Here is a 21,880-nt window from a genome sequence, read left to right on the forward strand (position 1 = left end):
GACACTGTTAAAACGGTGCGCATAAAGCGGTACCAATTTTACTAGAGTACAACGTTAGGCGGCTTTAAACTCTCGCATCTTCCCCTGCTGAAATCACCGGCAAACCTCAATCAATGTCGTCCCTTTACAGACGCCTCCACGGCTTATTCCTCACCAACAAGCGTTACAAACCCGCCATCAGAGTCACCAAGGCTACCACCACAGCCGCCACTAATGAACAACACCTCCGAAAGATGGTTGAGAAATACAAAAAGTTATCCGAAACCCCAAAGTTCCGTAGCCACCGTGATAGGTACATGAACGTCGTTCGCCGTTTTGCCTCCGCAAACATGCCTTCCCTCGTCCACGAATTCCTCGAACACCAGAAGAAGGTCGATGTCATTACTGACGAAGAATTCACTGCTCACTTCATTTTTCTTTATGGAAGGTGTAAAATGTTTGATCACGCCCGCACCTTGTTCGATGAAATGCCTCAGTTGAACTGCCCGCGGACAGTTCGCTCTCTCAATTCACTATTGTCAGCGTGCGTTAATTCCCGAGAGTTCCAAAAGATTGAGGAGATTTTCCGAGAGCTGGCTCCAAAATTGGGGATAGAACCGGACAGAGTATCATATAACACTCTTGTCAATGCATTTTGTGAGATGGGTGCTTTGGATTCTGTACTTTCAGTGGTGGATGAGATGGAGAAGAAAGGAATACAACCTGATGTAATCACTTTCAATACGCTACTCCATGCTTTCTATTGGAGTGGGCGGTTTGCAGATGGAGAGAAGATGTGGGATTTAATGGAGAGCAAGGATATTGTTCCTAATGTGAGGAGTTATAATGCGAGGATGCGAGGATTGGTTTCCGAGGATAGGCTGCAGGAGGCAATTGGAATGTTTGACGAAATGAAGAGTAAGGGAGTTCAACCGGATTCTATAACTTATAATGCTGTGATTAGAAAGTTTTGTCAGGATAAGAACTTGGAGGAAGCTAAGAATTGGTATCACAAACTACGCGAGAATGATTGTGACCCAGATAGGGTGACTTATGTGACCCTTGTTCCATTCCTTAGCGAGAATGGTGAGTTTGATATGGCTCTTGAGATGTGTAAGGAGATCTTGAAACGAGGCTTGAATGTTCAACCTACTTTATTCCAACATGTGGTAGATGGGTTGATCGAGGAGTCGAGGATTGAAGATGCTAGGGTGCTTGTTAAGTTGGCAAGGTCTAATCATCATGTCCGCTACTATAAACTAAAGATGCCTGGGTAACGTGCAATTAGTTTCATTTTTCTTGTTTTGTTTTGCTCGTTAGAAGTTTGATTGCTTATTTTGTGTTTTTCAAGTGATAACATTCGCAAGCTTAATTGTTATTCTGATATTCTGGTCATAATTCCCTATATCAATATACATATATATATATATATATATATATCATATGAAAAGTTGAGACATGTAATATGATTGAATCTGAGTACTCTTTGCATAACATGGAAGTGAAATCCCAATGTGCTGGATCAGAATTAGTAGGCTGCCTGCCACTCATGCAGAAATGATTTACTGTGAAATAATCCGACTCTCGGATTGCAAAACACTGGTTGGTAGTTTTCCATTTTTCTGCTCTCTTCATTTCATGTCTTTTTTACTTGAGATATGGAATTACGCACTAATTAGGCAGAATCAATCCTTAATCGACTCAAAACGATACAAAAACCAATGTAATGGGTGCACAAATATATGTATATAGTCAGCACATCAGTCATCATCATCAAAGGGTTGGGGATGATATGAATTCCTCAGAAGGATGGAAACAATGTTTAGGGAGCCTTAATCCATATATTGCATAAATAATTGTACACACAGAGGCATATATAAGATACATTTAAGATATTTTTGTCCACAGATGTCTTCCAGACTTTCAGAAATTGATAACCAGTGGTTCAGCAGGGTGAACAAGAATGCTAACCAATAGCATCCCAAAACAACTGGTATGACTAGTGGCAACAAATATAAATGCAAAGACAGATTGGGAGAAGACATTGAGGTAAACATGCTTAATTTACTTAAAACAGACAAAAAAAAACACATCAGCAGAATTTATACTGTAGCACGTAATACCTCTTAAACGGGTTCCGGTAAGAAAAACTACAGTAGAGCTGTTGTTGATGTTTAGATAGTCAAATTTATGACTAATCTAAATACAATTCAAATAAAAACCTAATTCGCAAGTATGTGAATCGAAGAGATTGTATAATGGCAAGTAAGGGTCGATCCCACAGAGATTGTGTGAACTTAGACAACTAATTAGCAATTGAAAAAGAGCAAGAGTTGATTGGATGATTCGAGAGTCAAATTACAAATAAAATTGTAGTTAATAAATCGGGTTGGATTCAAAAGTAATGAGCCTAAGGTTTCAGAATCCACACTTGATCAACTACCTGTCAATTCAATATGGACTCATAAATCCAGAATATAATCCATGAAATTTACTTACATAAAGGTCTTGGTCAAACTCAATATGCAATTGTTCTTCTAAGATATAAATTCTACCTTTGGTTATGGCTAGGATCCAGTATTTCTGTTTGCAACGAGACTTTGTTCTAAGTCACATTTAACACACAAAAATCCATTAAGCCTTGTGAGAACGAAAAACATATATGCCATACAAGTCTAGGTTTAGCTTATATGCCTATATAATCTCTTGAGTCAATGTGCTTCTATGTTAGGCAAGATGGTCACTCAACACTAACACTCACAAGTATATCCAAGCAATAACATTAGCTAAGTGTCAAAACAAGGATAATTGATAATTTAGCAGACTTGGAGGTTCAAGAATCAATCTTCTGAAAATTATACTATGGACGGATTGAAATCAAGTACTTAAATAAAGTGACTCATCCTAACCTTAGGATGAGAGGTTTAGCTAAGCATGGAATCAAAATACATCATGAACTTGGATGAAGACATAATCTGAAAAACTAAAGAACAAATACAAGGAGATGACGATATGATGTAGGTGATTCACAGTTGAGGTTGTTGATGGAGATGGAGGTGTGTTGGAATCCTTGTCCTTGAGAGAAGTCTTCAAAACCAGCCAAAAAGTATTGTTCCAAAACTGAGATTGAAAAGAATCCTCGCTGCTACTCTGCTCTCACTTCGTTTCTTTTCTTTTTGCTTGTGATAAGGTATTTATATTGTATAGAAACTCTCCTCAATCTCCTAGGGTTTCCTTCAATAATAAGAAAACATGTCAACTACAAAGGAAACTCCTAAAACAAATCAAACATCTAATTCTTGAATTTCTTATTTTGTAAGGATGCTCGAACGTTTGTCGAGCGCCTATTGAACACCTGTTGAGTGTCAGTTGAGTGCCAGCCACTGGCCAATATGGGCTTGCCTACACTTGAGCGTGTATTGAGCGGCCATTGGGCGTAACTCTTATGTTGGTCTGATGTAATCTACCCTCGAGCATGGATCGAACGGCTATCGAGCGTAAGGAGTTGAAAAGCACAAAAAGTAGAATTTATTCAAAATTCGATCTTATTTCGATAAACAAAATATCAATTCAAATAAAAAACACAAGCAAAAAAGGTGTATATTAGTGGGCACATCAAGAGCCCGTTGTAAAATGGCATAAAAAGAGTTTTCGATTTTTAAAAAATTATATATGTATTTTGATCGGTTTTATGAATATAACGATACTTTTGTCCAAAACAAAAATAAAATTCAATATGAAAAATGTATGTAATGTTTTTCTTTTATATCTAATGGTCCAGGATTGTCATGCACTTTTCATGTTAAAATTTGATCTTTGTTTCAAACAAAAAATATATCGTTGGATTCGTAAAATCGATAAAATATATATAAATTTTTAAAAAAATTTTGAGGCATGCCGCATATTAATATTTACAGCAACCCATGTCATCCCCTCTTAAACACGATGCTACACTTCCATTTGTTATATAAGGATAAAAAAACTTTTTTCACCTTTTTATGCCAAATTTCATTGTTTCAGTTAAATTTCAATGTGAAATTGCACTCTTTTTTTTTAAAAGTTCAAATTTCAACTTTTTAGGCCTAACTTCATATCATTTTTTTTTTTGGAATATCATTGTTTTTATGTAATGGGAATTTAGTCCGAATTTTACTTTTTTAGTGAAATTTCACTGTTTTTTGGAATATCACTGTTTTGTTTTTTGAAATGTGAATTGAGTCCAAATTTCTCCTTTCAGTCCTTATTTAACTATTTTTTGAAGCATAACTGTTTTTTTAGAATGTCAATTAAGTAATAATTTCACTTTTTAGGAAAAAGTTCATCATTTTAGTTAAATTTCATTTTTTTTTGAAATTTCAATATTTAATGAAATATCACTATTTTTTGAACAGTTGAAAATATTAACATTGAGTATTGTTGGAAAGAGTTTTACGCGTTGATTTTGAATATATAATTATTTTTTTTCGAAATCTGACATGTGTTTTGACTTTTGATAGATAAAATATTTCGAAATTTCTTTAAGTAAAAAAACCTATGATTACGTGAGAGAGAAAAATATACTAGGGTGCGTTTGGTAGACAATTTCGATAGTAATAAATCGTAGCTTATATGGTTCCTGAAATGCTGGTAGGTGTTTGGTGCTACTTTTGCTGGTAGCATATATGGTGTTAAAATTGTTTTGTAAATTACGTACAAGGGTATTATACATTTAAGTTGTAGCAAATTAAATTAAATAGCAAAAAAATAGTAAACAATTTCTAATAAATAATAATAATATTAAATAAATTAAAGTATTGTAAAAATGATATTTTATAAGTTTTATAATAATTTTTTTATTAAATTATAATCTAATAAATATAATTTATTATTAAATTTATAATGTTTATATTAATAAAAAACTGTTAACTAATAAAATAATGAAAAAATGAAAAGCACTAGGGAAGTAACTGTTACAATCAATTAAAAGTATTTACAACTTTTTTTATTTAAAAAGAAAACACAACTTGTCTTGTAACTTGGGTCCCATTTATTGGTATAAGTGATATTTCGTCCAAATTGGAGGTTAAATGAGTAATTAGCATGTAAAATAGTTTTGAAATGGTTGAAATGTGGACAATTTCAAAATGACAATATAATCGTCCAAAAATGCTTGGGATTTTGGACCCTAATATTATTGTTTGGTGGCTCTCTACAATATATGGTTTGTAAACAATATATGGTGCATCAAACGAGCCCCAACGAAAGTGAACTCCTTACTTGGAGGGTATTTTTGTCTCAAAAAAAGTGAGAGACTTATTTTAAAATTATTTTGGCGCTTGGATCTAAGCGGTCAAAATATTTCAATAATGGACCTTGTTCCGAAAATTCCCCATAAATCTAATGAAAAAATGAATATCCTAATTTTGTGTGGTAGATTAATAATTCCCAAGTGTTTCGGCGAATGTGATGAATTCCTGGTCCAACAGGAGGAACAAGAGAGAAGGCCTAACCACATCCAATAAAACTAATTAAAGGCCCATGTTGGTCATTGATAAATTGAGGAAACTGTCCAATCTCGTCCAACATTGACTCTGAAGTGGGAAAGGCCCATGTTGGTCATTAATTCAAAGCTTGCTTGACCTAACCCACATGCAGTGGCGGAGGTAAGTAGGGCCACTCAAAAAAAAATTGCCATAGGTTTATTTTTTAGGCTTTTATCCATTTTTCTCCATCATAGATTCTAATTTTTGCCCACACTAGTATGCTTGGAATCATTGATCTTGCTCAACAAATGATTGATACTAGAAGATATAATGTATAAACATTAGTTTATGGACTTCTGAAGTTGACATTGATTCTACCAGTTGTAACTGCTACAGTAGAGAGAGCACATTCTGTCATAAAGATAGTCAAGAATCGACTTCGGAATCGAATGGACGACCAATGGTTAAGTGATAGTTTAATTATGTACATTGAGAAATATCTTTTTGATGCTATTCCAATTGAGATCATCATAAAACGATTTCAAAATATGAAAAATCGTTGAGGACATTTGTAAATTGACTTTCAATTATTATTTATCACTATTATATGATTTTAGTGTTATTTTTCATACTTTCAAATGCATAAATAACCCTCAAAAAAAATTAGTGGGCGTTGTCCCCCAAAACTCCCGCTTAGTTTTGTCAGCCCTCACATATATTCCTAACTCCGCCCCTGCCCAAATGACACAAACATCTTAAATACAAGTTCAAAATTTCCGGATAAAATCGGTTGCCCATCATATGGAAACAATGTCTAGGGTGTCTTAATCCATATATTGCATAAATAATTCTACACACAGAGGCATCTATAAGATACATTTAAGTTATTTTTGTCCACATATGTCTTCCGGATTTCCAGATATTGATAACCAGTGGTTCAGTAGGTTGAACAAGAATGCTAACCAATAGCATTCCAAAACAACTGATCTGACCAGTAGCCACAAATATAAATGCAAAGACAGATTGGGAGAAGACATTGAAGGAAACATGCTTAATTTAATAAAAACAGACCAAAAAAAAAAACATCAGCAGAGTTTATATTCTAGCAAGCAATACTCTTAAACACGATGCTACACTTCCATTTGCCATATAAGGATAGAAAATTTTCACCCTTTTATGCCAATTTTCAATATTTTAGCAAAATTTGTATATTTTTAATGTGAATTGAGTTCAGATTTCAACATTTTAGGCTGAATTTGCACTTTGCGAGATGAGCTCTTGCTCAACCCAGTGTGTGCTAATGTTACCCCGCTCATCTTCTCGTACAAAGCCTCTATTCAGGTCTCAACTGGTCAATGGAAGTTGTGGACAGTTATGACCCGAGATTTACCAATTAATTGTTCGGTGAACAATTATGGGGTTTCACATTGCCGACAAAATATTTCCAATAAAACTAAGGGCCCATCCATGTTAATAACTCTTTGTTTGATTATGCAGTTGGCAATGAGAGAGACCCCACAAACTGGAGAGGATTTTTGCCACACATAAGGCATTTCTCGTGTACTAGTATTAGTAGGTCCGAGTGTCTTGCGTGGTGTAGATTGTTGCAATGTGTATATCGTGAACAATGTTGACTTCGATTACACCCATAAATTATACCAGTCAAATTAAATGTTTTGATTTATTGAGGTAGTTACGTGATTCAAAACAGTCAAGTCTTTTTTCGTTTTTTTTTTCTTTTTACATTTTCATTTTTCCGTATATTCTCATTGTCTCCTACAGATAAATAGTTGTCGCCACCAAACCTATGACAGCCTTTTATTCATGGACATGGTATGGATAAACATGATCCTAATTTGTCAAACCTTACGTGAAAATTGCTGGTTCCTTTTTTCCAATCAAAGACGGTCTCAACAAATAAACAACAGTCTTATGGATCCCAGTATTTTTTTATCCCAGTTATCTCAAATATTGAAATGGACACATACAACTTCATATGGATCATGTGAGGCTCATGATTTCACATGGATCATGTGTTAGAAACAATCAAGAATGACAGTGTATAGAATACTAGATTTAAAGTACTTATTAATACGAAATAAATATAGTAAAGAACAATATAAATAGTTGTCGCCACCAAACCTATGACAGCCTTTTATTCATGGACATGGTATGGATAAACATGATCCTAATTTGTCAAACCTTGCGTGAAAATTGCTGGTTCCTTTTTTCCAATCAAAGACGGTCTCAACAAACAAACAACAGTCTTATGGATCCCAGTATTTTTTTATCCCAGTTATCCCAAATATTGAAATGGACGCATACAACTTCATATGGATCATGTGAGGCTCATGATTTCACATGGATCATGTGTTAGAAACAATCAGGAATGACAGTGCATAAAATACTAGATTTAAAGTACTTATTAATACGAAATAAATATAGTAAAGAACAATATAAATATAGTAAAGACACAATCAAAATACTAACTTAAATTGAGATTGAGGATATCGTAATGCTATGTCCTAAGCCCATCTATGTATGTTTATTCAATTTAATAAGTGTGTTAAGTCCACACTTATAAGCTACTCTTTCTTTCTATACTTTTCCAATGTGAGACTTTCTTATTGCTATACAAAATCCAACATCATGTGCATCCATCTCAACATTGGTGACAATTGGGACAAAAAAACAATGGGATCCTCAAACTTATTTGCGCTAAAATCTTGTAAGTAATTGTCCACATTTAATTCATTGCTAATACCTCTCTTCTATCGTCTATCTATATATACATCATTCTCTCCTTCTCATTTTCACAAACACACACACATTACACAGTGTTGATAATTGTTTCCAATATATCCATCTCCCATGGCCTTCTTTGGTTCCTCTCGCTCCTCAATCATTCCCTTGAAAACCATTTCACAAATAGTCACAGCTGATAGTACTAACAAGTGGGGCACTGTTGACAGCAATCACAAATCGGCTCCTACTACTCCTTTGAATGTAAGTTTGTGCATACGTACAATCACTTTCTTTTAACTTAAAAGAAATTCATGTGATTCTTATATTAGATATTTCTAGGGAATGGGTGGATAGAAAACAAACCACCACTAAACCAGAAGAGCTCCTCATCACATACTAATTAAGTCGACGTTTTGTTTTGTTCCAGGACCGAATTTGCAACGAGCACGCCCACAAGGTGAAAGATTTTAAGCAGATAATCAATGTCGCGGGAGAAGATCCATCGGAAGGTTTGGCCATAATTGATGCCGTCCAACGCCTTGGTGTTGACCACCATTTCCAGGATGAGATTCATACAATTCTTCAAAAGCACTACACACTAGCTAATGGTACTACTACTCATGGCGATTGTATGATCACTTCACTTCGCTTTCGACTTTTGAGACAAGAAGGTTACTATGTTTCTGCAGGTAGAGTTTGATTTAATGTTTAGTAGTCTAAAAATACCCCAAATGTTCGAATCCTCAAGACTAATTCTAATGTGTGTGTTTGGAAATAGATGTTTTCGAGGGATTGAAGGACGAGGAAGGGAAATTTGACCAAAATCTAAGTGGAGACATAAAGGGACTAATGGCTTTATATGAAGCTTCACAGCTCAGTATGGAAGGAGAAAACATACTCGACGAGGCCAGAGACTATAGTTCTCGACTCCTTAATGCATATGTTACACAACTTGATCATGACCAAGCAAGAATTGTTGAACACACATTGACTCATCCCCACCACAAAAGCTTGGCGAGGTTTATGGCTAAGAATTTCTTAAGAGATTTCCATGGCACAAATGGTTGGATAGATGATTTGAAGAAACTAGCTAAGGTCGATTTTGATATGGCACAGTCTACATACCAAAAAGAGGTGGTGCAAATTTCACAGTAAGTCCAATCATTAATTACTAGTTAAATACCGCGGCCCAGATGTAATTAATATTGTTGTTGTGATTAATGCAGGTCTATATTTGTATTTGATTGTTTTTTTTTTTCTCTTCTTTCAATTAGATGGTGGAAAGAGCTAGGTCTGGCTGAGGAGTTGAAGTTTGCAAGAGATCAACCAGTCAAATGGTACATTTGGACCACGACATGCCACCAAGATCCAAGCTTCTCTGAGCTTAGGATTAATCTCACAAAACCCATTTCCTTTGTTTACTTAATTGACGACATATTTGATGTTTATGGGACCCTGCAAGAAGTTACAGACTTTACAGAAGCTGTCGATAGATGGGATCATGATGCTATTGATCAACTACCCTACTACATGAAGATATGTTTCAAGGCTCTGGATGATATCACCAATGAAATTAGCTATAAAGTTTACAAACAACATGGTTGGAATCCATTAGATTCTTTACGAAAATCGGTACGATGAATTATATATTATTATCGAAAACGATAAAGATTCCAGCACTTTGTAACCCAATTATCTTCCACTGATGAGTTAGACGCACAGAATCCAAATGAATTCGTGGGCTCCACATGTCCCACATGAAATTTTGTGTGTACAACTCAGCAGTCAGGATAAGTAGGATACAAATTGATAGCATCCCTATCATTCTTAATTTAGTTTACCAGCCAAAATTAAAATTGCTACTAATATAAATTATAATTGGATGAATGTTGCAGTGGGGGAGATTGTGCAATGCATTTTTGACAGAAGCAAAATGGTTTGCTTCTGGGCATCTTCCAAAGGCTGAAGAGTACCTGGAAAATGGGATTATAAGTTCAGGGGTGCCTGTGGTGCTACTTCACCTTTTCTTTCTTTTAGGTGAAGGGGTGACCCAAAAAAGTGTGGAAATGATTGACAACACTCCGGCCATTGTATCCGCCGCTGCGGCAATTCTAAGACTCTGGGATGACTTGGGAAGTGCCAAGGATGAGGATCAAGATGGTAAGGATGGATCTTACCTAGCTTGTTATACGAATGAAAACCCAGGGTGTTCATTGGAAGATGCAGAAAAACATGTGAAGAGCAAGATTTGTGATGAATGGAAGCAGCTCAACAAGGAATGCCTCTCTCAGAAGAATCCGTTTTCTCCGAGTTTCCTCAAGGCTTGTCTTAATGTTTCCAGGATGGTTCCATTGATGTACGAGTACGATGAGAATCGACGTCTTCCGAGACTTGAAGAGTTCCTTAAATCCATCCTGATTAAGTAATATTGCATGTGTAATTTATATATGTAATTTATATATGTGTAATTTATATATGTAATTTATATATTGCATGTGTAATTTATATATGTAATTTATATATTGCATGTGTAATTTATATGTGTAATTTCTTAGTTATTCAAAGTTGATGGCAGTGTGTATTACGTGCGCGTATGCTCGTATAAATTTAAATAAACTCTGCTTTTCTAATGAGTTTTCCGAATGTGTTTCCCTCCTTTCCCTTTGATTACCGTTCGCTACAAATCTAATCTCCAGCACTTGATTTAAAGTTTAAATCATGTGTTGGGGAATCAACACTTAATGCCTCGTGAATTTACGGGGCATTTGGTTCATAATTGTATTAGGTGAACATGAGATAAGAAGGAAATGAGTGCGAGGTGAGTGTGAGATGAGTATAAGGTGAGCATTGGTCATAAAATATTAAAGAGTGCACATGAGTGATAATATTAATAGTACAATTTTCATATTTTTTAAGAAAATAAAATAATATTTTATAACAAAAGAGTATTTTACACATCAAAACACATTCTCTCTTGTGGAGAATAATCATTCGTATCATTTTGATGAGCTTGCCTATATATTCTCCACAAGGGAGAATAGAGGGTTGAATGACCTCTAAAACTCAATCAAACAAGAAAATATATTAGTTCCATCATCATCTCCCCTCAAAACACCAACCAAATACTAGTGTAGACATATATGCATGTTATCAAGCCTTGAATTTAGTTCATTAGGATGAGAGAGTGGGAATTAAATGTATATATATTTTTTGAAAATTGAATACTGCACACACCAGACATGTTTAATTAAATCTCTGCCACTATATTTTAGATTGAAATTCAGGATACATATTTTGATCATGTACGTCATTTTCTTTAGTCTTTTTCATCATCATAACCTAACCTGAAGAATATTTGCCTAGTTGGGTTTTAAAATTTTCAACTTCAAGTCTTCAACCAACAATTATTGGTGTTCACGTTACCATGATACACGTGTTCCATATATTTATTTTTTTTCACAATATATAAAAGCTTTGATCTTGGTATCTTTCCACGATACACACGTGTTCTATAATTTTTTTCCCACAATAAAAGCTTCATCTTAGTATCATTATTGGTACCTTTGTTAATTATACGAAAATCAAGTTTCAAATATGTGGAAATTGAGTTTCAAATATGTGAAAACTGTAAGCAATAATTTAAAACTCAACATTGTCAACTAATTGAACAACTACATAATCCAAGCTTTAGAACTATCATGGTTTTCACAATTCTCAAACAACCATATAGTACTTAGTTGAATCCAATGTCGACATCTTCACTTGATCCAACTCTTGAACAAAGGTGTAGAAAATTGTTTCTCTCTCATGACCCTCTTTAGTTTTTACGTTCAATGTAATTTTGATGGGAGAACTGAACGTTTCAGTTTATAGGCTAAAAGGGGACAATTTCCTTATCTAATTTCATCTCAATTTACCCATCAGAGTAGGAGTCACTTAGGAAACTACTTCTCCATTAACAAACTAGAGATAAGGAATGTGTAACATATCCCATTAAACCTCCAACTGACCACACGTTCTTATTATGTGGGTCACAAACTAATTAATTTAGTAATTAATCTTACAGAAATTACTTGATCTTCTCTCTCCTTACTCTAATATTTGTTGTGAGTGATGTAATTGCCATCAAATTTGTTTGAATGGAGAGAGGGATCAATAGCCTTATATATAGTTTTGTAAGTGACTCAATTTTATCAAAAAGTCATATATGCTAATATGCCTACATGACCATTGTCCTTCTCTAAGGTGAATGTATCTTCTATATTCATCTTGATTAATGTGATATATTAACCTTATTAATACATTAATCTTTACGATAAATGGATTTTGTCAATGAGTTTGGTTTTTTATTTATGATATATGTATGAAGATGTGTAAAGAAATAAAACTTATTGACTTGCTTAATGGGATATATTAATCTTTATGATATATAATGAATTTGGTTAATAAATTTGATTTTATAATTTAATTTATGTGGTCGAATAGAAAACTGGATTGCACTCTCTAAACTTACATGTTAGATTACAGTATTGATTGATATTGATTATTGTTGGGATTGCGATTTCTTCCTTATCTTCGTAGACAGCTCGTTACTCTTCTCTAAATCCACCACTGCAATTGACGTGGACGGTCAAGATGTAATTGCAGAAAATTATTGTAGATTGGTGGGGGGGGGGGGGGTATTCATTTTTCAATAAGAACAATAATGTGGTACTATTACCACAAAAAAGAAATCCTACCTCGGACGTGCAAACAAACGATAATGCTTGGGAAAAGTGACTATGATTCTTGTTGCAATCTGAAATGAAAAGTGAATATGATGTCTTGTCTTGTCAACATAATCGACTTCATGTAATGAATGTGTGTACCAGATTCATATTCACATTCAACAGAAGAGAAACATGGATCCTAAGGCAATCATACCTGCAAATTAACCCATCTTTTCAGTTTTAACTATAACACAACAACCACATATTTGTTTTCCAGACGGGGTATCTGTAGTGGGAAACTTTGTAGTCTCTATCACCACCGTCTGATTATGTGCAAGAGTGTGAGACCCATGTTACTTTTTAAATTTGAAAAATAGACTGGATGGTCTGATGAAACATTGCCTATAGTGGATATTGTAAGTACCCCTAACTCGTTTTCCTACTGGGTAATCATAATATATTATAAACTTTGTTTTTAAGAAAATGATATAGATACTTAATTTTGGCATCCATAACATACATAATCTATGTGGCATGTCAACTAAGCATGCCACATAGATTTTTGTGGGTCAAAAACCCTAAAGCTGAATATTGGTTTCCCGCTTCTCTATCATCATATATTTTTTACATGTTTCAATTTTTTTGGACTCACTTTTTTGGTTCTCTCCCCCGTTCTCTCTCTAAAGAGACTACACACTACTTTTTCTTCTATCTGTGTCATTCTCTCTCTTCATTTCAACTTCTTCTTCTTTCATCTCATCTCTCTATTCTCACTTAAGCTTACCACAACTCACATGGCATCTTTATCGTCCGGCCACCATTTGTGACACTACTGATTCTAAAAGAACCACAACGAGATGAGGAACAAAACCCACTAAACTCTAATAAATTTCGTCCACCGTAATTGTCAGAATCATGATCGGAAGTCCGCGGCCACCATGAGAAAAATCGTCAGATCCGGACAAACTGACCACCTTTGGTGGAAACCGAGACCACCAATGGACTCCTCGACGTGTAGTATCTAACCCACTCTGTTTCCGACCGAAAATGTTGTCGGAATCCGATAGTGTATTAAGGCACTGTATTCATTTGAGAGTGTATTAAGTCACTTTTTTTTTTTTTTGGGATTTCCTCTCCCTTTTTTGTTGTTTTATGCATTTTGTGAGGGGAATGGTTGAAACTGAGACTTTAAAAAATGTTGTCACTTTTGTTCTTAATATTCACAGACAATTTATTTGTTGTGTTTTTTATTTTGGTACTTCAACCATTAGGTAAAATAAATACTTTCAAAGTTTTATTTTGTTGAGGCAGTGAACTATCACACTTCTATATTTAGGCAGTGTATTTGTTATCATTTTTTTTACTTTGTGATTTCTGGTAGTGTATTTCTGTTGGTGGGGTAATAAACTGTGAAATTGATAGTGTGTTTATCCTAGTGGGTTATTATACAATGAAATCTAGAGTGCACTTAGACCAGGGGTTATTACAATTTGCACTTAACAGTATATTTAGCACAGTCGGTGATTACATTGTGCACATGGCAGTGTAATTAGCCCAGTGATCTGTTATCATGTGCACTTGTTTGTGTAATTATCTCAGTTGTTTATCAGCCTATTCATCCCCAAAGTGTAATTAGTAACATGTACTTAAAACAAATGCTTATTGCATCTGTATGTATTTGTTACCACATCGTCAATACTTTTCAAGATAATCAATTTCACCAGAAACAAAATTTCTTTCCACGTTGTTCCACTAGAGCTTCGAGTTATTCATCATTTTCAAATTTATAGTGCAAGGCCTTCAAACAACCAGATTACATTGTGCATACTTCCAGTGTATTTATCTATGCGTTCACCCAAATATTGATACAAAACTCAAATACATTATGCAACTAATAGTGTATTTAACTACTGTATTGTAACCAACTAATTACATTCAGACAATTTAGAAGGATTATCCCTAAATCCTAGACACAATCAAAATAACCACAAAAAGATAGAAATAAATCAACAAAACCAATCATATACTTTAACATAGACTTTATCAATGGGTATACCCATTTTTTATCAAGTTCGATTGTTATCATGACAGTGACTTATTATATTATGTTTTTATAGTGTATTTGTTTCCCAATTGGTAATGCTTTACGAATTATCAATGTATGTAGCCCAACTGTTCATTACATTTTGCCAACTTGTCGTGTTTTTTAATACTAATAGTTATGTACATTCATATAAGGTGTTCATCCATAAATTCATCAATCAATGGGGGAGGGGAAAGACATGGACATGCCTTCTAATTAATAAGGCTCACTTGCCTTTTAAGTATCCGAAAATCAAAAAAAATAGCATGGTTCAATTTATATCAAAAACATGTATTCCCTTCCCCATTACATAACCAGAGATATGTCTTGGTCATCATTTCGACTTTCTTGTAGTGGTACACATTCCATGAATATCCATCATCATTTAGAAAGTTATGAATGTGTTTCGTCCTCAGTTGGTAGATATCTGTTTTGGTCAGCTTCTTCTTTATGATCATATTTTTGAATATGCAATCAATTACGTACATGCCTATTAAGCCGCAATCGACCCTGTTTTTTGTTAATACAAAAGAACGAGTCAGTGTATTTATATATATTTTCTAACCAAAAAATGAAAAAAAAATCAGAATGAGACAACACAAGCTAAATCCCCCAATTCTACATTATGAATTATGCAAGTGGTATTCACTTTATAACCAAACAATGAAACAAAAAAGAAAAGAGTACCTACTAATCCCAAATACATTATATATATTGACAGTGTAGTTAACTATGTTTTCCAAGTCAACCATGAAACAAAATAAACCACTAAATTATAGAATGAGACATCACAAGCTAAATCCCTCAATTCTTCCAGCATGCATTCGGCAAGTGTATTGATATCACTTTATAACCAAACAATGAAACAAAAAAGACTAGAGGACCTACTAATCTCAAATACATTATACATACTGGCAGTGTAGTTAACTATATTTTCCAAACCAACCATGAAACAAAATAAAGTAATAAACTACTAAATCATAGAATGAGACATCACAAACTAAATCCCCCAATTCTGTCAGTATGCATTCTGCAAGTGTGTTTATATCACTTTTCTAACCAAACAAAAAAACAACAAAAATAAGAGGACCTATTAATTTCAAATATATTATGCATACCGACAGTGTAGTAAGAATCCATTAAGCAAGCAAACTAAAAATTATAGCCAAATACATTAATAAATTGGTAGTGTAATCACAGCTTCGAGTTATTCATTATTTTCAAATTTATAGTGCAAGGCTTTCAAACAACCAAATTACATTGTGCATACTTCCAGTGTATTTATCTATGAGTTCAATCAAATATTGATACAAAACTCAAATACATTATGCAATTGACAGTGTATTTAACTATTGCATTGTAACCAACTAATTACATTCAGACAATTTAGAAGGATTATCCCTAAACCCTAGACACAATCAAAATAACCACAAAAGGATAGAAATAAATCAACAAAACCTCTCATATACTTTAACATAGAAAATAACCAATTACACTTTCATATTGCCAATGTATTTAGTAACTCTATGTGAAACAAGTTCGCAAAAGTCTTGTGCAGGAACAATAAGCAATTACACTTTTATACTGCCAATGTATTTAGCAACTACATTGTGCAAAATTTATACTATTAGGAATACACTATACAATATTGCAAGGCCAACAAACAAATGAATTATATTGTGCAAACTTCCATTGTATTATACATTTGAACTGACAGTGTATCCTTTCAACCAAAAAAGGCTTTTAAACCTCATTACACTATCAAACTGACAGAGTATATAGCCCATGCTTTGTGCAAAATTATAGATTATCAAGATACATTATGCAATAGTGTAAGGCCTACAAAAATATGAATTAAATTTTTGCAAAAGACAGTGTAAAACCAATCTTCCCCAACAAAACCTAATTACAATGGTCTTACATTTGAACCATGGACAATAACAGGAATATGTGATAATTACTTTTTACTTCACAGTGTAATTAATTTCACGTAATGTAATAACACACTGGAGCATACTTTCGACGTGGGTCTACATTTGCCGGTGGCCGTTTTGGTCGACGAAGGGCTGGGCTAGGTGCTCCTCACCTACCGGAGTTCATTGGTGGTGTCGAGTTGCCAAACCGACACCAAAATCAGCTCGATCGGTGCTTTTTGTCCGATGAGAACCCATGGCTTCAAGGTGGATTTGTGACAAAATTAGTGACGAATGATGGCAAGTGGTGGTCGGGCTTTGCTCATGGGGGCCAGACGATTCTTTTGACAGTAGTGGTGGTCGGATTTGTGGTCGGACGATGGAGATCCGGCGGTGGCCATGAGAGAGGGAGAGAGAAGTCGTGTGAGGGAGGAGAGGGAGAGATATAGGAGTGAGAAAAATAATTGTATTTTCTAGAAACATGAAAAGTCAATTGCTGATTTGTGTATTTCAATGCTCAAATTTCAAATTTTGAAATTGCACAGTCAACCTCCCAAAAGCAATCCCAATCAGTATGCCAAGTCATTATGTATCCTTATGTATACCAACTTTATGTATGTTTATCACTACCGTTGTTTTTATTGTACTATTGTGAGAGATCGTGAGCATCTTATTTGTTTCACAATATTCAAATCTCAAGGTACATTGAAGGGAGACTAGTATCATTTAGGTTTTTTACAATGCAATGCTTAGTATGGATTTAACATTATCTTCAAGGCTTGGGAGTCGTTGATTGTTATCATAGCTGTACATCAAAGGAACCATCCTTGCAAGATTAAGAGTAGCCTTGATGAAAGATTGTGAAAATGGAGTGGGAGTCATACATTCCTTGTTTAATTGCTTCCATGCATCCGAGATCTTACTCATAACATGCTCTTCTGCTTCTTTCACTGAACATCCTTGGTGTTCCTTCATGTAATACTCCAAGTACGATCCATCATGACCATCTTGATCCTCATCCTGCAATTCAATACAATATATGTATCTATCATTACTAATTATAACATCAACAAAAATCCGCAGCGGGTGTGCAGAAATAGTCCTTTTACTTTGCAAAACAGGGTAACTGAGTCATTGTTCAAATTACAAGGACATGTTTAACCCCCGAAAAAAAGACAATTGACCTGTTTTGCAAAGTACATATAGGCTATTTTGGAACTTATTCTATAATTAATTACCTTGGCACTTCCTAAGTCATCCCAAAGCCGTAGAATTTGGGCAGTGGATGATACAATGGCTGGATCGTTGTCAATGCTTTCCACACTTTCTTTGGTTATAATGTCTTGACAACCCAAGAGAAAGAAAAGTTGAACGCACACCACATGAACACCTGAACTTATAATCCCATTCTTGAGATACTCTTCTGATGCTGGAACATACCCAGAAGCAAACCACTTTCCTTCCACCAAAAATGCACTGCACAGTCTCCCCCACTGCCACAAATCATTCATATTCTTTAATATAGTACCAATTAACTTTGACCAATACGAATGATTCAAGAATTAATTTTTACTAATTTTGTGGGGTAGCTAGCTAGGGATTAATGTATACCGATTTTCTGAGGGACTCTACAGGGTTCCATCCATGCTTTTTGTACATCTTGAAGCTGATTTCGTTGATTATACCATCAAGAGCCTGGAAACATATCTTCATGTAGTGCGGAAGTTGTTCACTAGCATCATAATCCCATCTATATATGATATAATTATATGTTTGTTAGTGAAATTCACTTTTATTCATGAAATTATTAATTAAAAGCTAGGTTTTCATTTATATACCTGTTGACAACTTGTGTAAATAATGTAAGCTCGTCTTGTGTCCCATAAAGATCGAAGATATCGTCGATTAAGTAGATAAAAGAAATGGATTTAGTAAGATCAATCCTCTCCTCTGACAAGCTTGGATCTGTAATGCATGCCATGGACCAAATGTACCATTTAAGTGGTTGATCTCTTGCCAAACTCATCTCCTTAGCCAGACCTAGCTTTTTCCACCACCTATAAAAATCAAAATAGAAATTAATTAGAGGATTAATTGGCAACGTTAATCGTTAAATTAGACTTAATAGTTTTTGACTAGCTAATTGAACTAATTACTTGGAAATCTGAACAATCTCCTTCTGGTATGTAGACTGGGCCATGTCAAAATCGATCTTGGCTAATCCTTTTAGAATGTTAATCCAACCATTATTAGTGTCTTGGAATCCATGACTAAGATATTTCTTTCCAGTGAACTTGGAGAAGCTTTTGTGATGAGGATGACTCAATGTGTGTTCAACCATTGTTGCTTGATTATGAGCAAGATTTGTAACACATGTATGAAGGAGTTGAGCACTATAGTCTGCGGCTTCTTGGAGTACGCTTTCTCCTTCCAAACATAAGTGTGAAGCTTCATATAAAGCCATGAGCCCACTTATGTCTTCTCCTAGATTCTCTTTGAATTTGCCAGTGTTGTCCTTGAAGCAGTCAAACACTTCTGTTCCACACGTATATTAATCATAATTCACGATAAGCGACATTGTGAGGTAAGATAAAGGTGCGAAATTTAATTTGAATCCATTATTAATTTTGAATGGCGCACCTGGAGAAACATAGTAACCTTGTTGTCTCAATAGTCGAAAGCGAAGTGAAACCTCGTGAAGGTGACTGAAATAACCACCACCAGGTCCACCACTACCATGAGATATATTGGCTTCATTATAGTACAGATCTTGGAGGATTGTGTTAATCTCCTCTTGGAAATGATGGTCGATTCCAAGTCGTTGGACGGCATCAATAATCACCAAACTTTCAATGGGATCCTCTCCAACAATGTTGAATATACGCTTAAAAGCTTTCAATTTGCGCTCATGTTCCATCGAGATGTGATCCTGTAAATAACATCAAAAGCTCAGTACCTCATATATATATATATATGTAAGAATTCTTTCATCCGCATCAAATTTGCACACTTAAAATACGTACCACTTTTTAAGGGTGTGGATGAGTGAAATATATATATATATATATATATATATATATATATATATATATATTAAGTAAGAAATTCATTAAAGAAAATATGTACAAACACGAGGGGCATATCCTAAGAAGAGTCAAAAGACACCATAGATGAAGAAACAATATGTACTTACATTGGGTGTACGGGGTTTGGTTAAGTGGTTCAATTGTTTGAAAGGAGGAGGAGTGGTGCTAGAGAGTACCAATTTGTGATAAACATCATGAGTACTCCACTTGTGATTATCGGGGATTAATGGAACACAATTGGCATTTGTTTTGGCCATCTCAATCTGTGAAATTGTCTTCAAGGAGGAGGAAATTGAGGTGCGAGAGGAAGTGAAGAGAGATTTTGAAGACATGGCCATTGGAAGATTCTTAATTCGTATGTGGTGCTTTGATACTAAAAAAATGGAGAGAGTTTCCAAATATTTATAGGGAAAACAAATAGAAGCAAATAAGCAATGCGTATGACCCTATGACAGTATGACGTACAATGAAACGTGAAGCACACATGTATATAATTTGATTGTACGTCTTTAACTTTTTAGAGTTAGTGCATGTGCAACAGAAAGGCAATGACTGGTAATATTGTTACAGGAAACCCACGATTTGCACGGTACTTGGAAGAAAGTTGACTTTAAGACCAGTGAGTGATTGGTGCAAAAAATGGTAGTTGATAACAATTAAGGTTTTGAGGATATCATTGTATGAATCCGAAAAGAACACGAGGAGGGGAGTTTTTTCCGTACAAGGATTATTGGATGTTTTAAATACCAATATAGGACTCGCAAACAATTTTTTACCAAAATGGTATTTGACGCTGATACGAACAGCTGTCATCAAATTTTTTTTAATCTAATGACGTTGTATACAATAGCGTCAAATGTTTTTAAAAATTACTACACTAATGACGCCTTTAGCAATAACGTCATTTGAAGATATGAAGTTTTTATACTTATGACGCTATTAAAAATAGCGTCTTTAAAGATTTGTTTCAATGACGCTGTTACTAACAACGTCATTGTAGATCGGGAAATGATGATGTTCCAAACAACGTCATATCTTTAAGAATAAGAAATGGGTCTGGAGGCAGAGTCATTTCGCAAAACGGGTAACAAAACCTAAAATCAGAGAAAAGGTAAGGCGCAACCCATCTGTGGACTCTCCGTCACCGGCGTGGCTCCGGCTACTCCATCACGTGCGTTCTTCCTTGTCCGGTGTGCCGCAGGTGTTGCCCACTTTCTTCCTCCCCGGTTTGAGTTGCAGCATCCTTGGTTGAGAGATTTTCGGACACTTCCTCCACCGAGATAATCTTGACAGCCCGTGACAAATCCACCAAAGGTAATAGTCGGTTTTTCGTTTAGATTAATGCAATTTATGTGTATTTCGTTTAGATTAATGCAATTTATGTGTAGTTCATTTAGATTATTGTGATAATATTTTTGATGGGATTGTGGGTTTAGATATAAGTGAATTTGGTATTATTGGAATGATAATTTTGGTTATGCATTGTACAATAGACATGATTAGGCTTTACATTGCTGCCAAGTTTGATATAGGTTATTGGGTTTTTGGATTTGGTACAAGATTAGGCTTTCAATTACAGTTAGGTTTGATTATTAATTTGTGGGATGATAGCCTAGTTGATATGTTAATTATGGTATGTTTTGGTGAAGGTGATAATGACGACACCATGGAATCAAACATTTTCATTTGGATTATCCGATGAAAATGATGGTGGTAGTTCATATCAGCCACAATCACATTCAATGAATCATCATCTTCATCTCTAACGTTCATCTCTAACGTTCAAATTGTGATTATTGTGTCTTCTCAATTGGAACAAAACCTCCAACGTATCTAATATTGTCTACATCCTCTATACGGTTCTGTTCTTGCTCAATTTGGAAATGTTGGTACACTTGGAGAG

General features: G+C 34.7%; 3 protein-coding genes across 3 annotated transcripts; 2 read left to right on the top strand and 1 right to left on the bottom strand.

The window, feature by feature from the left end:
• The first annotated feature begins 113 nt into the window (after window positions 1-113).
• Window positions 114-1,256, top strand: LOC119987961 (pentatricopeptide repeat-containing protein At3g13150-like). Its single transcript, XM_038832874.1, has one exon. The coding sequence runs from the start codon at window positions 114-116 to the stop codon at window positions 1,254-1,256; it is 1,143 nt and encodes a 380-aa protein (XP_038688802.1).
• A 6,992-nt stretch (window positions 1,257-8,248) lies between these two features.
• On the top strand, window positions 8,249-10,824 carry LOC119990105 ((3S,6E)-nerolidol synthase 1-like). Its single transcript, XM_038835943.1, has 5 exons — window positions 8,249-8,447; window positions 8,614-8,875; window positions 8,965-9,337; window positions 9,461-9,818; window positions 10,082-10,824. Exons 1-5 carry the CDS (start codon window positions 8,313-8,315, stop codon window positions 10,610-10,612), a joined length of 1,659 nt encoding a protein of 552 aa, XP_038691871.1. The 5' UTR covers window positions 8,249-8,312; the 3' UTR covers window positions 10,613-10,824.
• Window positions 10,825-17,545: 6,721 nt separating this feature from the next.
• LOC119990104 ((3S,6E)-nerolidol synthase 1-like) lies at window positions 17,546-20,327 on the bottom strand. The gene is made up of 7 exons (XM_038835942.1): window positions 20,085-20,327; window positions 19,532-19,820; window positions 19,048-19,426; window positions 18,730-18,948; window positions 18,503-18,641; window positions 18,130-18,384; window positions 17,546-17,911 (listed from the first exon to the last, which is right to left on the bottom strand). The coding sequence occupies exons 1-7, from the start codon at window positions 20,313-20,315 to the stop codon at window positions 17,627-17,629; spliced, it is 1,797 nt and encodes a 598-aa protein (XP_038691870.1). The 5' UTR covers window positions 20,316-20,327; the 3' UTR covers window positions 17,546-17,626.
• Between the last annotated feature and the right edge of the window lie 1,553 nt (window positions 20,328-21,880).

This window comes from Tripterygium wilfordii, chromosome 21 (genome assembly GCF_013401445.1).
Source record: "Tripterygium wilfordii isolate XIE 37 chromosome 21, ASM1340144v1, whole genome shotgun sequence".
Classification (NCBI taxonomy): domain Eukaryota; kingdom Viridiplantae; phylum Streptophyta; class Magnoliopsida; order Celastrales; family Celastraceae; genus Tripterygium; species Tripterygium wilfordii.

Excerpts from the sequence above, each read along its gene's own strand:
- LOC119987961 (XM_038832874.1), top strand. The coding sequence starts at position 114 with ATGTCGTCCCTTTACAGACGCCTCCACGGCTTATTCCTCACCAACAAG.
- LOC119990105 (XM_038835943.1), top strand. The coding sequence starts at position 8,313 with ATGGCCTTCTTTGGTTCCTCTCGCTCCTCAATCATTCCCTTGAAAACC. Across the intron at positions 8,448-8,613 it reads CTCCTACTACTCCTTTGAAT|GACCGAATTTGCAACGAGCA; the intron begins GTAAGTTTGTGC and ends GTTTTGTTCCAG. Across the intron at positions 9,338-9,460 it reads GAGGTGGTGCAAATTTCACA|ATGGTGGAAAGAGCTAGGTC; the intron begins GTAAGTCCAATC and ends TCTTTCAATTAG.
- LOC119990104 (XM_038835942.1), bottom strand. The coding sequence starts at position 20,315 with ATGGCCATGTCTTCAAAATCTCTCTTCACTTCCTCTCGCACCTCAATT. Across the intron at positions 18,949-19,047 it reads GAGATTGTTCAGATTTCCAA|GTGGTGGAAAAAGCTAGGTC; the intron begins GTAATTAGTTCA and ends TGATTTTTATAG. Across the intron at positions 17,912-18,129 it reads ATGACTTAGGAAGTGCCAAG|GATGAGGATCAAGATGGTCA; the intron begins GTAATTAATTAT and ends ATTGAATTGCAG.